The 15,533-nt window shown below is 39.3% G+C and overlaps 1 protein-coding gene across 2 annotated transcripts in view; it reads right to left on the bottom strand.

The window, feature by feature from the left end:
- The window catches only part of LOC137334222 (receptor-type tyrosine-protein phosphatase gamma-like), a 549,824-nt gene that overhangs the window by 186,287 nt on the left and 348,004 nt on the right, over positions 1-15,533 (bottom strand). For both annotated transcript variants that reach the window (XM_067998832.1, XM_067998831.1), the window contains exons 7-8: positions 10,254-10,411; positions 6,614-6,794 (exon numbers count right to left, since the gene is read on the bottom strand). In XM_067998832.1, coding sequence (XP_067854933.1) covers positions 6,614-6,794; positions 10,254-10,411 — 339 coding nt within the window. The remainder of the gene's footprint in view (positions 1-6,613; positions 6,795-10,253; positions 10,412-15,533) is intronic.

The following is a 15,533-nucleotide window of genomic DNA, read 5'->3' as shown; positions in this document are numbered from 1 at the left end:
GGGTGGTTCCCCCCACCCCCCCGCCTTGGTATCGGCAATCTCTTTTACATTTCAATGGAAATGAAAAGAGGGAGAGATGTTAACGGGCTGCCGATTCACTATCGCCCATTTTACACTATCGCACAAAGTCAAAGTTTGCCCCTACAAGTTGTGGGTGCTCATAAAACTCTCCCGCCATATAGAGCTAACCTCTTTATCAGCTGGTTTAAGATGGTTGTGGCCATGGAAGGTATGTTCATGCTGTGGCTTGTCAAACTGTTAATCAACCTACAAATCTTTCCACAACTTCACACTCCAAGGGAAGATTGTGAAGATACGAAAATAACTGATGTCTATGTGAGCGCTTTACAGCCAATGAAGTACAACAAGGTGCCACAAACAGCAATGAGATAAATGACCAATTAACTGTTTTAGTGATGTTGATTGAGGGATAAATATTGGCCAGAACACCGGGAGAACTCCCTTGCTCTTCTTCGAATAGTGCCGTGATATCTTTTACATCCACCAGCGGCAGCAAACGGGGCCTCGGTTTAACATCTCAACTGAAAGATGGCATCTTCGGCAGTGCAGCACTCCCTCAGTTCTGTACTGGAGCGTCAGCTTAGATGAGATGCTTAAGTCTCTGGAATAAGGCTTGAACCCACAACCTCCTGGCTCAGAGACTAGAGTGCTACCAAGCTTACACCTGGTACTTGGGTAACAGGATACAGCACCAGGCTGCCTACAGTGATGACGCAGCCAATGAAGAGTCTTCCAGGGATTTAGAAGCCCTGAGACAGGGGCCAGTTTGGCTCCCAAGAGGCTCATGATACCACAGCACAGCCAAACTGCACTGGTGTTTCTAGTCCTCAGGTATGATCTCGGTGCAGCACCAGAATAGGTTTAAGGCCAGCGCAGAGAGACACAGTGGTAAAAGAAGCACTTGCTGTAATTATAAATGTGCTCAGTACAAACATTTTGTGATATGAAGTCCAGTGTTCTGAAGTTGGTTTGTTCTTTGTTTTGTGTTTCAGAGGATGTTTAGAGGTTAGTTTGCAAGGGGAGACAGAGTTTCTTCCATGTCTCCTTATTTGAACCATTGCCTCCTTAATCAGATCTCTTCTGAGACATCACTGAGGGAGTGGTGTGGTCTGTAGACTCTGGTGAAGCGTGTCTCCTAGTTGATCTTCTCCTTTGGTGTTGGCTTAACCTGCATGCAGTATAAGTACATATATGGGAATGCCCATAGTAAACCCCTGGTAAGGGCTCCTATGAAGGAAGGGTGGGAAGCAAAAGGTTTCCCTGGTGTAACTCCACTGTATTTGACTTACGTGGATTTTAATGGGATGAAAATTAGGTGCCGGGCAGGTGATTCGCTCTGCTAGATTATCGCCCAGGTGAAGGTGAAAATTACCCCTTAGGTTTTTAAACTTATTCAAAAATCTAAACTATTACATTTCTAGAGTTTACTTTGATACTTAAGAACACAGATATACTATCTTATGACCCCCCAGCTTATTCTATCCAACAACTGGAATAGTTTGCCGAGCAGGTATCAACTGACATTCAGACTCGGTGAAGCTTGGGCTTTGTATTTGGGAGACCAATAATCTCATACTAAAGCTACTGAGCCAACCTTATTCTGCATGAATAGTTAACAAAGACCCATTTTAATTAAGTGATAAAATGGAAATTCAATTGGTCAAACATGTGAAATCCCAAAAGAGTTTATTCAATCTATCACAGCAAGCTGTGAAGGAAGCTCTGAATCTATCGAGATGATGAGCTTTCAATGTTCCTTCTGAATCATTTTATCTCTTTCAACAGTGCCTCATCAATAGTCAATAGACTGATAAACTCAGCCACTGTCAGTGTCAAACACAATTAATAGGATTTGCTATTATTTTAAATTAATCCTATATTTGAGCAATATACAAAGATTTATAAGAAATCAAGACACAAGCCATGCCACTTGCTTTGCTTTTCTACAAAATAAACCAAAAGATCACTGCATCCATTTGCTGTGCTAAAGATACCCAAGTATAGTCAACGTTTCAAGAAGAAAGGATTCAATTGGAAATTAAAACCGAAAATGCTGAAAATACATAGCAGGTCCTTCAATATCTGAAGCTAAAAGGACAGGTTAATGTTTCAGAAAAAGACACTCCTTCAGAACTGGAATGTGGAAAATAAGTAGCCCCTCAAGCAAGGAATGCTTATACTTCAATTTCCAGCTAAATCGTTAACTTGTCTTTCTTTTTCAGATGTTGACGAATCTACTTTGAACGGCTAGTGTTTTTAATTCAAATTTCCAATCTTTTTCTATTTATTTGTTTTGTAGGATTCAAGTGGAGTTCTGGAAATATTTTATTTTTCTGTTAACTGATCAGGCTACAAAGCAGAGATCAAGTCCGGTGGCATTGGCTATACGTAGATTGGTTCAAATCTGAGGTTGCTCGATTTTAAATCAATTCATCCTAGTTTACATGTACACTGCATGCCTCAGTTCCAATTTAATTCCACTACAGTCAGTTTTCTTGAGAATGTTTAATTTGACTCAAATTGATTCTACCAGTGACCTCTAATGAGACACAATAACATCACAGTCATAAACCCTTCACAAAGCAGATTCCAATTGGGTTTGCTTGCTCAAAATTGATTCTCCACCATTTCAAATTACGAGAAAGATAAAATAGAACGTATTAGCCTATGAGTCCTGCTAAATTATTTTAACATGTCTAAAAGCATATTAAAAGAACATTACTATATAAAATATAAAAAATACAAGTCTACTTATCCACTTTTTCCTTAGTGGCAATAAAACTAATTTAAATTGGTATAGTCTTAAACAATCATCTTGCTTAGTCCCGTGTTGAAAATTTGAAAATGACGTTAAGTTTATCTTGTCATCTAAGGTCACATTAAACACAGTGGTCAGCCTTCTGTAATAGCCTGTGAACATTGTGTTGTCATAGCAATTGGTTCAGGCAGACTGCAGGACTGGTAAAAAAAGCATCCTACCAAAGAGTTAGATGAAACCAATGCCGTCATACTTATTAACACTGGCAGTTGTTGGAGAATATTCCACTCCAAACCAGTAGGCTCAAGTTCGAGCCCTAGTCTTTACTGCTTATGAAATCCTGAATGATCTTGTCTACATGAAAGACTCTGCAACTAGCAAAAAACTCCAATTTAGAAGGAAGGAAAAATTGCTATGCCCCACAAACCTGCCTCCTCAGTTATCACTGAAAAAGGATATGACTCTGATTGATCTAACTTCCTGATGAAAGAGAAAATGTGACAGTGGAAAGCAATATTGGAAGGCAAGTGAGTGAAGCAAAAAGGGGAAAATAAGACAAGGAATAAGAAAAAAAGACTTTCACAATATCACAATTGATAAATGCACTCCCAAGTGTGAAACTAGCCATATAGACATAGAACCATAGAAGTATACAGCATAGAAGGAGGGCAATCGACTTATCATGTCTGCTCTTTGCTGGTGCAATCCAAAACTGTTCTGCTGTTTCCCCGTTGTCATTTATCTTCCTCCGCTTCAAATATTTAATCAATAGTTCCCTTAAAAGATGCAATAGTCTCTGCCTCGACCCCCTTCCTGTGCCAAAGCATTCCAAGCTCTAACAACTCTTCATGTAAATAAATGTCTCCTGACCACTCTCCTCACTTTCATAGTAATCATTTTAAATTGATGACCACACATCACTGGCTTCCCAGTCAGAAGAAATAGTCTTTCCCTACCCACTATCAAAATCCATAATAATTTTAAATAGCTCTATTAAGTCTCCTATTTGCATTCTCCGCTCCAGTGGAAATAGTCCAAGTATCTCAGTTCTCTCCTCCTAATTATTGTTTCCCATTCCTGGCATCATCCGCGTGAATTTACATTGAATGCTCTCTATGCCTTTAATGCCCTTTCTATAATGGGGTACCCAAAGCTACACACAGCGTAATTGTGGCCTAAACAATGTTTGTACAAATTCATCATCACTTCTTTACTCTTATACTGTATGCCCCTATTTATAAAACCCAAAGTTCCATTGATCTTTTTAACGGTGACCTGCAACTGCACATTTAAGGAATCGTGTATTTGAACTCGTAGGTCCCTCTGTTTATCCACACCCTACAGTGCATTTCCATTAAGTGAATGTAACCATTCCTTGCTATTTTCCCCCAAAATGTATTGCTTTACACTTAGCCAAATTAAATTATATCTGCCACCTGTCTATTCCACCAACCTATTTCTTTCTGAAGTCTTTTACAGTTCTTCTTGCTGTTTGCCAAATCTTCCACTTTTGTGTCATCAGCAAATTTTGAGACTGTGTTCCCCATATCCAGTCCAGATCATCTATATATACAGAGAACAAAAGCAGCCCAACACTGACCCCTGGAGTACATCATTTCCAACCCTTCTCCCAATACCCATTTACCATAACTATGTTCATTGTTCATCAATCACATGGCTGTATTTCCTCTGAGACACCTTATCGAATGCCTTCTGAAAATTCCAGATTTGTTCTCTAGCATTAGCTGATCACGACTAGGGCAATGGTAGGTTCATTGCAATTGGCCTTAATATTTTGGATAGGGAGGGGGGAAAAAGAATGCAAGAGTTCCCACTCTTGATTGTTATCAGTGACGTTTCTGGAAAGTAAATGTCCGCGATCTAGTAACAAGGTTGGGTTTGCCAGAGATGCATTTGACAGTCAAATAGCCCATTGCACTCACTGGCTGGCCTCACACAATGGCCACTTTGGCCAAGATACCAGAGGGAGTCCTTAGAACTGCACCTCATCACGAATTAATGATATTCAGCATTGTTGATGTTTGCAACCTCTATTACTTCAACACTGAAGCTCATTTACAAGTTTCTGATTTAGATTTCTTGGGTTTTACACTGTTTGCGACTCTTAAGGAAAACAAGGAATTGTAGTACTATTTTGTAAATTGGTGCTCTCCACCAGCAACTGCACATTTCTCATAACGGCATTTCCATTTACATATTTGTACGTGCAATATTTAAAAAAAATTTAATTCAGCAAACTATAAACTATTATTTGATCAAACTATGGAAGACAGATTTATAGTATTGGAAAGAATACAGTTAGATTACATGTCAGTCTTGGCTCAGTGGTAGCACTCTTGCCTCCAAGTCAGAAGGTCGTGGGTTCAAGGCCCATTCCAGAGGTTTGAAGACATAATCCAAGCTGACACGTCAGTGCAGTACCAAGGGAATTTTGAACTATCAGAGGTACCATTTTTTTAATGAAACATTAACCCGAGGCCCCATCTACCTATTCAAGTAAACAATCCCATGGCATTAAATAAAAGCAGGGTATTCTCCTAGTGTCCTGGCCATTATTTATCCCTCAACCAGCATCACCAAAAACAGATTATTTGATCATTTACCTCATTGCTGTTTATGGGACCTTGCTGTGTGCAAACTGACTTCTACGTATGCCACAATGATGACACTTCAAAAGTACTTGATTATAACAATGGCATCATGTACAAGTACTAAACTGCAAAGCATTTTTGGACATCCTGCAGGCGTGAAAGCCATTATACAAATGTAAATTCTTTATTTCTTCTTGACAGCAATTACAACTTTTTCCACTGTCTTGAAAACAAACTATTTTCTTGGTACTTTAAAAGTATGCAGCAAGAACAAAGTGCTACAGGAAATTTTAGTTATCTATTAACAGTAGTGTTGAAAGCATTGATATGCTTCATGCTCCTATAGGAGCACACTGAAACATTAAGTTCGACATCAAGCCTTAAAGGGACACTATTTTCATTTAGAAAAGCTCTTTGGCAAATTTTTGTTGTTTGTTTAAAATCACACACCATGACATAAATCATGCTGAAATTCATATAATACATCACTTGTACATGATGCCAGTATTATAAAAATGATGCACACTACAACTCTTCTCCCCAAGCCAACACATTTTTCATTATGACAGTACTTCTTTAATCAGTTATTCATCTTATATTCTAGCAAAAAGCTTTACAAAATATTAACTATCACAGTAATTGCTTCATTGCTGATTCAGGCATTTTAGTTACCTAAAGTAATAGGTTATTAAGTTTTATTTGTGTATTGGTTCTACAATACAAGTTTTATTGGGCACAGCCATTGGTTTGCCAATAATATCAGTAGATATTACAAGCAAAGGCCATTTTTGGAGGGGGAAGATTTTCATGACCTTACACTAAGTGGTTGGTACTTTACCTTTCAAGATATTCACTAACCTCAAAGAAAGCAAGACACAGTTTCAAAATATGAAATAAAGACTTGGGCCTAAATTTAAACTCAGGGTGGGTTGGGGTGGGGGAGGGAGTAAAAATTTCAAAAATCTAAAACTCACCCCCAACCCCCAAACCCCAACCCCCAACCCCCACCGCCGCCGCCGTCTTCCCAGCCTCCGGGCTAAAATTTAGGCCTTGATGTTCCCTTTTTAAAACCAATTTAGATGAATCTGAATCTGGTTATGTAAGGTAGTGTGTTGCTGTGCCTCACTGATTTTGAATACACAGACCATTTTACACTACATTCTGTACATTATTTTTTAATTAATGTACCAACTTGATGAAAAGCTTAAGGAAAGAAAAATACCTTCTGTAATGTGTAGGATCCCAGGGTTCTCAGTCACCTGGCTCCACGAATCTTTGACTACAGACTTATAGACCATCCTGTCATTCAGATTCTGTTGTGGTCGGAAGTTGTTCCTCAAGTACTCTACTGATTTGACATGGTCTTGTTGTTCAGTAGTAAATATGGAATAAAAGGCATCCAGCTGTACAGAGCAATCAAATTGGAAGAAATGAATGTTTGTCAGAATAAATCATTCATAATGGAGTAGATAGGATGTAAAATACCAGGAAACCATGATGTCAAAACTGATAGGTTGTAGAGGAAGCAGAGCTACCCACAGAATCAATGCCAGCGATCTTATCCAGCCCTTGTTCCTATCCTGCCATGCTATGGGAAAACATTCAACTTGAAGTTCCAACAGTAGCTGCTGCCAATCCCATTATTAAAAGGATAGCTTTGTTCTATTGAACTGAACAGTTCTAATTTAAAAATTAGAGGACAAATATTTAATTTCACATATGCACACAGGCTCTTATCTAAAAATCATCTTTGAGAAACACGCACAGACTTATAGGGTGCAGTACATCAGTCTTTTTTGTTAAAATGATTTCTCTGTTACTGAGGGAGCAATATGCAATGCATATTATATCAGGTTTCAGAGTATATCAAGGAATGCTATCACGTAGGTCTAATGCATTTTAACTACCCTTAAGCAAAGGGATAACATTACTATTGCAAAACTACCACTGCCATCTTCTTCAAAGTACTCCAGATAACTTTGAGCTGGGTCAACTGTATTGGTGAAATGTAAGGGGACTATTAAAAACAATGTGAATTGAAGCTTCATTTCTTTCAGACATAGTCTAGACAGAACACTAAACAGAGCATGTACTTAAATAACCAGTTGTTAGAAGTTCACAGTTCATAACTAGAATCAAAACCCAATATGACAATGACAATAACATATTATACAAGTAAATTACCCATGATACTGCCCACGATCAGTTGACGAATGCAAGTTGTTTTCATATACAAGATGACAATAGAGTTCGGAGACTTCAGAAACTCGTCACAAACAGCCATCTAGTGGCTAAAGCTTGCAACTACATCATGACAGTTGGATCAGCAAAAACTGAATGGGAAAAGTTGACATAGCAAGTTTGTGGACAGGAAGTACATAACTTAGGCAAGATTTTTAATATTATACTAGTCAAACTCCCACGGCATTACACACAGGGAGTCAAAACCAAGTGTAGTCCTCAGGTGGTTGTTGTTTTCATATCTTCGCATTATTGCCTTGGAGAATAGTGTGAAGTAGTGGAAGGATTTGCAGGCTGATTAACAATCCGACAGGCCATGATGTGGTCACAACCATCTTCATACCAGCTGATAGGGTAGTTAGTCATATATGGCAGGAGGGTTTTATGAGCTCCCACAACACTTACAACGAGGAGGTGGGGGGGGGGGGGGAATGACCTGCATTTACCAGAAACAAGTATCCCACTGGATGTTAACACAGAATTCAGAGCCGAAGCTCCGGTCTCTACTCGTTGGGACTGTCTGGAGCAAGGTTTCCACCCTGCACCTTCCGACTCAGAGGTGGGAATGCTACCACTAAGTCAAAGTCTCCTTCCCAGTCCTCAGGTGAAGCAGAGTAAGAGGGCAGATGTAATTTCGTTATTATTTTGAAGTCATACATTCTATCCTTATTTTTATATAATAATTTGATATTGTATTAATATTTATAGTTAAATAGCAAAACTTACAACAATTTAGGAGGTAGAAAAATAGTTGGTTGGAGTACTGAAATTTTTCTATAATATAGTCTGATGTGAGATGCAAATTTGAGGTGGTGCAGTGCCATCACTGGTAACAGGGTGCAATTACAGTGTGACAAGTTTACATAAACTGTTCCCATAGAAATTTATAATTGAAAAAAGTTGAGACTGAAGCATTATGAAAATGTGACAACAGGAAGTGCACGCAGCCATAAGATTTTTAATACGGATATATAAATAATCTAATTTTATGTAATGATGAAACTTGTATTTTCAGGAAAACTAATTTTTAGTTTAAAGTTTCAAAATGCTGTTAAAACAGGTTTATTTCATACTTTGCGTAAAATTATTACAACTCCAGTGATAAGTAAATGCGTTAAAACAAACACAATGATTCTGTACATTTGTCTGAGGCACCTGATGAGTAGCTAACATAAGGTGTTTATGTGCATATAAATGTGTTAAGGTGGCACATGGTGGGATTTTAAACAGGTAAACATTAACAGATCACAAAAGAACTGTAATGAAAACTGTAACTGAAAGCAACTGATGCAAAATGGTAAATCACAATAAAGATAAAGATAATCAGTGCAAATGTCTGCATTATGTACAAACATCTGACTGCACACTAATATGAATAATCCCACATATTAGAGTTATCCTGGATTTAGTATAATGCCAATGAAACTATATTGCATGTCTTGTCACTATGAGAAAAATAACTTTTTAAAAGTAAGGCCTATCGTCACCATTATCACTGTCCTCTTTAAAAGCAACTAAAAAAAATCAATTCTAAAACCATTTATGAAGAAATTAGGCACACAATCCCATCTTTAGAACCTAGTTACTGTCAATGACACAAAAGATAGTTTAACCTTTAGGAACAGCGTTTTTCCAGATATTCCTTTCTACTCATCAATAATAATTTGTCCTTGTGACACAGCTGATTGCTAAATCTCACTTTGAAAATATCTGCATGACTCAACATGACAGTGATAATTAGTCAATATAAAACCAGCCCTTTCTTCACATTCCAGGCATCTAGAAGCATTGTGCATTGTGTTGTGAAGGCTATTTAGGATTGGAATATACTCTTACCTAAACATAATTCTACATAGCAATGGAAAGCAACATTTTTGACCACAATAAATATATGCTGTGCCAAAGACCCTTGTATCTCAATGCATCAGTTCAGAATTTTTTGTTAAAGATGTTGAACACTGCTGACAATTTTAAATGCCCACAGTCACTGTACTGTAAATGTGCATGGCAACATCTGGCAATAGACGTACAAGATACATGTTTATGAATTGTAAACAATTTTACAACACCAAGTTATAGTCCAGCAATTTTATTTTAAATTCACAAGCTTTCGGAGCCTTCCTCCTTCCTCAGGTGAACGAAATGAAATCATTTCATTTCGTTCACCTGAGGAAGGAGGAAGCCTCCGAAAGCTTGTGAATTTAAAATAAAATTGCTGGACTATAACTTGGTGTTGTAAAATTGTTTACAATTGTCAACCCCAGTCCATCACCGGCATCTCCACATCATGTTTATGAAAGCATTTTGGTTTATTGTAATTTTTAATATGATGAAATCAATCACCTGACCTTCTCAAGGACAAAACTATGCTGCAGATAAGCTTAAGTGCTAAATGTAACGGGCAGACATGCATCAGCCTTTTTATCACTGCAAATTTGTTCGATCACACATCTCTGTTTGCATGACAACAGCTATTCAGTAGTGAGATCTGTTCCAAAAGAGTCATTGGTGTTTTTGAAAAGGCAACACCTTCTTTAATTAAAATGAATAGCACTTTAGAAATCTGCAGCCGAGGCTAAAGGGCAGGTTCATGCATTCCCACGTAACCAGTGAATACGCACCTGCTCAAGGGAGATGGAGATAGGCCTGCTGAAGACTATCCATTCTACAATTTCACTGCATGGTGGCGTTGTCATGGAGCCAGAGTATCTATAATAGCTCCCAAGTGAGGCTGGCAGTAAACTTCCCAGTACAAAGGGATCCAGGAAAGTTTCTTTTTCTGTAGGAAAGAATGAATACTAATGAAGGGAGTAAATAATCAGAAATTGTTATAGTATAACATGTGAAAAGCAGACGTGTTGATACTTAAAGCACAAATTTGCATCATATTTTTGTTTTGCAATGAAAATTGAATTCATATCGTCACCCCTTTATCTTGAGAATGTTATTGATGCAATTCGACATGATCAAATCTATTCAAGTTCAAAGCCAAAGTTTGAAAGGAGGAAGGGAGAGGGAGCAATTGGATGACTATGTTATTACACCACTCCTATGAGTGACATTTTATAGCAATGTCTTATTTATATGATTTATAAACGAGTTATTCAATTTCCAATGCGCTCCAATTTACAATTGACAGGTTATACAACACAGACCGCCTCTGGAACAGAATTTCCTGGATCTGTGATCATTGAGGTCTGCAAAATCTGATTTATTTGTCTTTGGAAACCAGTACAAATTGGCTCTCACACACTTGCTCAAGGTTGGCTCTGCAACAGCATTAGCGCTGGTCTACAAGCAGGCTATATTACTATTTTCTCGGTTAAGGCAATGGGCTGAGGTGCAGTAAGATCTTAAAGACAGGTGGAATAAAGATACCAACAACAACTTGCATTTATGAGTGCCTTTAACGTAGTAAAATGTCCTAAGGCGCTTGACAGGAGCGTAATCAGACAAAAAGTGACACAAAGTCAAAGGCGAAGACATTAGGACAGGTGACCAAATAATCGTCAGAGGTAGGTTTTAAGTAGCGTCTTAAAAGAGGAGAAAGAGAGGTGGAGGGGCGAAGAGGTTTGGGGAGGAAAATTCCAGAGCTTAGGGCCTAGACAGCTGAAGGCACATCCGTCAATGATGGGGTGAAGGAAGTTGGAAATGTACAAGAGGCCAGAGTTGGTGGAATGCAGAGTTCTTGGGGGTTGTAGGACTGGAGGAGATTACAGAGGTAAGGAGAGGCAAGGCCGTGGTGAAAAAAGTCGAACAAGTTGTTGGAAAGTGCATGATAGCAGGTTGCATCACCCTCAGATTTTCCTTTCTTTCAACTTTAGAACCTAAATAAGCAAGGATTAAACAGAGTGGGCAAACACCCTCAAGTTTAAAGTACTACCTCTCAAGTCTCAGTTACATAAGAACATAAGAAATAGGAGCTGGAAAAGGCAAATTATTGACCTGGTTCGGAGATTGGTTAGGCAGTAGAAGACAGAAAGTAGGGATAATGGGTATGTACTCTAATTGGAAGGAAGTGACTAGTGGTGTCTCACAAGGATCTGTGCTGGGGCCTCAGCTATTCACAATATTTATTAATGTCTTAGATAACACAATATAAAGCCATAAATCCAAGTTTGCCGATGACACAAAGATTGGTAGCATAGTAAGTAGCATAGACGGAAGCATAAAATTACAAAGAGACATTGATAGATTAAGTGAGTGGGCAAAACTGTAGCAGATGGATTTCAACGCAGCGAAGTGTGAGGTCATCCATTTTGGACCAAAAAAGGACAGATCCCAGTTTTTTTTTTAAATGGTGACAAGCTGGGAACAGCAGAGGTCCAAAAAGGTTTAGGGGTCCATGTACACAGATCACTAAAATGTAGTGGTCAGGTACAAAAAATAATCAAAAAGCCTAATGGAATGTTAGCCTTTAAAACTACAGGACTAGAATATAAAGGGGAGGAACCCCTTTTGCTACAGCTATACAAAGCTCTGGTAGACCACATCTGGAGTACTGTGTCCAGTTCTGGGCATTGCACCTTAGAAAGGATATGTTGGTCTTGGTAGAAGTGCAGCGCAGGTTCACCAAAAAGCTACCAGGGCTCCAAGGGTTAAATTATGAGGAGAGATTACATAAACAGAACTCAATCCCTCAAATAATGAAGCAGTCCGAGCCCGAATGCAGCAAGACCTGGACGACATCCAGGCTTGGGCTCATAAGTGGCAAGTAACATTCGCGCCAGACAAGTGCCAGGCAATGACCATCTCCAACAAGAGAGAGTCTAACCACCTCCCCTTGACATTCACCGGCATTACCATCGCCAAATCCCCCATCATCAATATCCTGGGGGTCACCATTGACCAGAAAATTAACTGGACCAGTCAGATAAATACTGTGGCTACAAGAGCAGGTCAGAGGCTGGGTATTCTGCGGCGAGTGACTCACCTCCTGACTCCCCAAAGCCTTTCCACCATCTACAAGGCACAAGTCAGGAGTGTGATGGAATACTCTTCACTTGCCTGGATGAGTGCAGCTCCAACAATACTCAAGAAGCTCGACACCATCCAGGACAAAGCAGCCCGCTTGATTGGCACCCCATCCACCACCCGAAACATTCACTCCCTTCATCACCAGGGCACAGGGGCTGCAGTGTGTACCATCCACAGGATGCACTGCAGCAACTCGCCAAGGCTTCTTTGACAGCACCTCCCAAACCCGCAACCTCTACCACCTAGAAGGACAAGAGCAGCAGGCACATGGGAACAACACCACCTACACATTCCCCTCCAAGGTCACACACCATCCCGACTTGGAAATATATCGCCTTTCCTTCATCGTCGCTGGGTCAAAATCTTGGAACTCCCTTTCTAACAGCACTGTGGGAGAACCTTCACCACACGGACTGCAGCAGTTCAAGAAGGCGGCTCACCACCACCTTCTCAAGGGCAATTAGGGATGGGCAATAAATGCCGGCCTCGCCAGCAAGGCCCACATCCCATGAACGAATAAAAAAAAACTAAGCTTATATTCCTGGAAAATAGAAGGCTAAGGGGTGATTTGATTGAGGTTTTTAGGATTTTGAAACCACCACCACCTTCTCAAGGGCAATTAGGGATGGGCAATAAATACTGGCCTCACCAACGACGCCCACATCCCATGAACGAATAAAAAAAAATTGATAGGGTAGATAGAAAGTTTTTCTGCTGGTGGGGGTGTCTAGGACAAGGGGACACAACCTTAAAATCAGAGCCAGGCCATTCAGGAGAGAAGTTAGGAAACATTTCTTCACGCAAAGGGTGGTTGAAGTGTGGAACTCACTCTCACAAAGAGCAGTAGATGCTAATTCAATTGACAATTTTAAGTCTGAGATTGATAGATTTTTGCTAGTCAAGGGTGTTGAGGCATTTGTAGCCATGATCAGCCATGATCTCGGTAAATGGTGGAACAGGCTCGAGGGACTGAATGGCCCACTCCTGTTCCTATGTTTCTGTGTTACTGTCCCCCGCTCCCAGGGGACATACATACTTCTTCCAGGCTGCCTGATATTGCATCAACCCAAGTACAGCGAGCTACACATGGACATCTGTTTAGGAGTTTAGGTTGGGCAGCTTGCTTGGACTATTTACAATGAGGCCCAGGCTTTGAAATGGCTCCGGCCTCTTCGCTCCCGGCACGGCCAGGCGGCCGGTGTCTTCTGTTGGTCGGCTGCCCAAAAATTAAAATCTCCCCCATAGTTTTGTTTGGACTATTTGCAAAGACAAATTCAGAGGAAAAATAAAAATGAATATTCTTCCTTGCTTCATCCACCTTCACTCTTTCGTGCTCCCAGGCTCCCTCAAACAGCTTAAGAGATGAACTGATCTATGTAACAGACCTTTCGTTATTCATCAATGGTGTTTCAAAATCCAAAAATATTATTCTCTCCCTATTAAGATGGGAGGTTCTCTAGTCGCAGAGTGCTGCATAAAACAGCGAAGAATTGCCATAAAGAACCCAGTGTGGTTCAACTATCAGTGAAAGGTAGAATTCCAGCTTAATTTGCAGTTGGAGCTTGGGGGCAAGGAAGAGAAAAAGGATATGTTGCAATGGCTGTAAGTCCAGTGCTGCGCTGATACAGGTAAGAGATTATCCTTTCCCAAAGGCAAAATCGGTCCAAAATCAAGCTGAATTCCCATTTTCTGGAAAGATAAACTAAATGCTATCCATGTAACTAAGATAATTTAAATCTATTTTAGCTATAGATAAACACGCATGGATGGACTGGGATATTGAAATAACCAGTCCTGAAAATAATTAAAAATCGATTCCATAATGGATTAGAATAGTAAAAAATTAATGTAACCAGCCTTTAATACTAAAAAATCAATAGTACTGCATGCTAATCCCCATGCTGACCTAACATAACTAATTATAAATACTTCAGCTTACAAGGTAAACACCATCATCAACCATTCTTCAATGTGTATTATGTTTTCAGCTTACAAAGCAGTTTTTTGTCTTGAAATACAATAAAGACATGAATTAAAAGAGAGAGTTTATTTCTCCAAAATAAAAGACTAACGCTATTATCTTGTTTTAATCTGTTGAGGCAGTAATTGTATTGCATCTTTTATTTATATACAATGACCCTATGCTCCATAAAGTAGAAGTGGCAGCTCCTAAAAGAGGTTTGATATCACACTTCTAGACAAATAGAATAGCTCTGATAGCAACTTCACCCACAGCAATGTATGCAACTTTATTGGTTTTTAATAATTAAATTCTTACTGTACATGAACATTAGGTTCAAAGTAATTCAAATCAAAGAGATAAATTATGTATTGTTCCTACTGCACATACAAAGTTCCTAATTGCAGTACCATCACAGACTATTAATACTGACTTACTGGAAGAATAAATCTGTTAAAATAATCATTGTTTGTACAATGTACAATACGTTCTCTCACATGATGTCATGAGTGAATCAAGTCAGCATTTGGCAGCAATCACTGGAGGCATCAGAAATGAGTCACACACACACACAAACACACACACACACTTTCCAGCAGGAATCCCTGCACAGTGATCAGGGACAGGAACTCTAGCCAATCTTTCCCCTCACTCGAGTTTTCTAATTCCGCTCTTACAGGTCAAAACGGGCAATCCCAAACCTTCTGTTAACCATATCATTTGTAAGATTTGAATATTATAAAATACCAAATTGCAACTGAGTGTTCATTTTGAATACATCAAAACAGACATTTAAAAAAAACGCATGTACAAATCATGGAGAGGTAAAAAAAATCACCCAAACATGACAAGTGCTTTAGAGGATCATCAAAATGATGTGTGAAAGCTGCAGAGATGATGGAACAAACTACCAGTGGCATCAAACAAAAATAAAGTGTGTGTGGAAGAAACATGATACCAATCA

This window comes from Heptranchias perlo, chromosome 17, assembly GCF_035084215.1.
Source record: "Heptranchias perlo isolate sHepPer1 chromosome 17, sHepPer1.hap1, whole genome shotgun sequence".
Taxonomy (NCBI): Eukaryota; Metazoa; Chordata; class Chondrichthyes; order Hexanchiformes; family Hexanchidae; genus Heptranchias; species Heptranchias perlo.
This window is presented reverse-complemented; position numbering and strand designations above follow the sequence as displayed.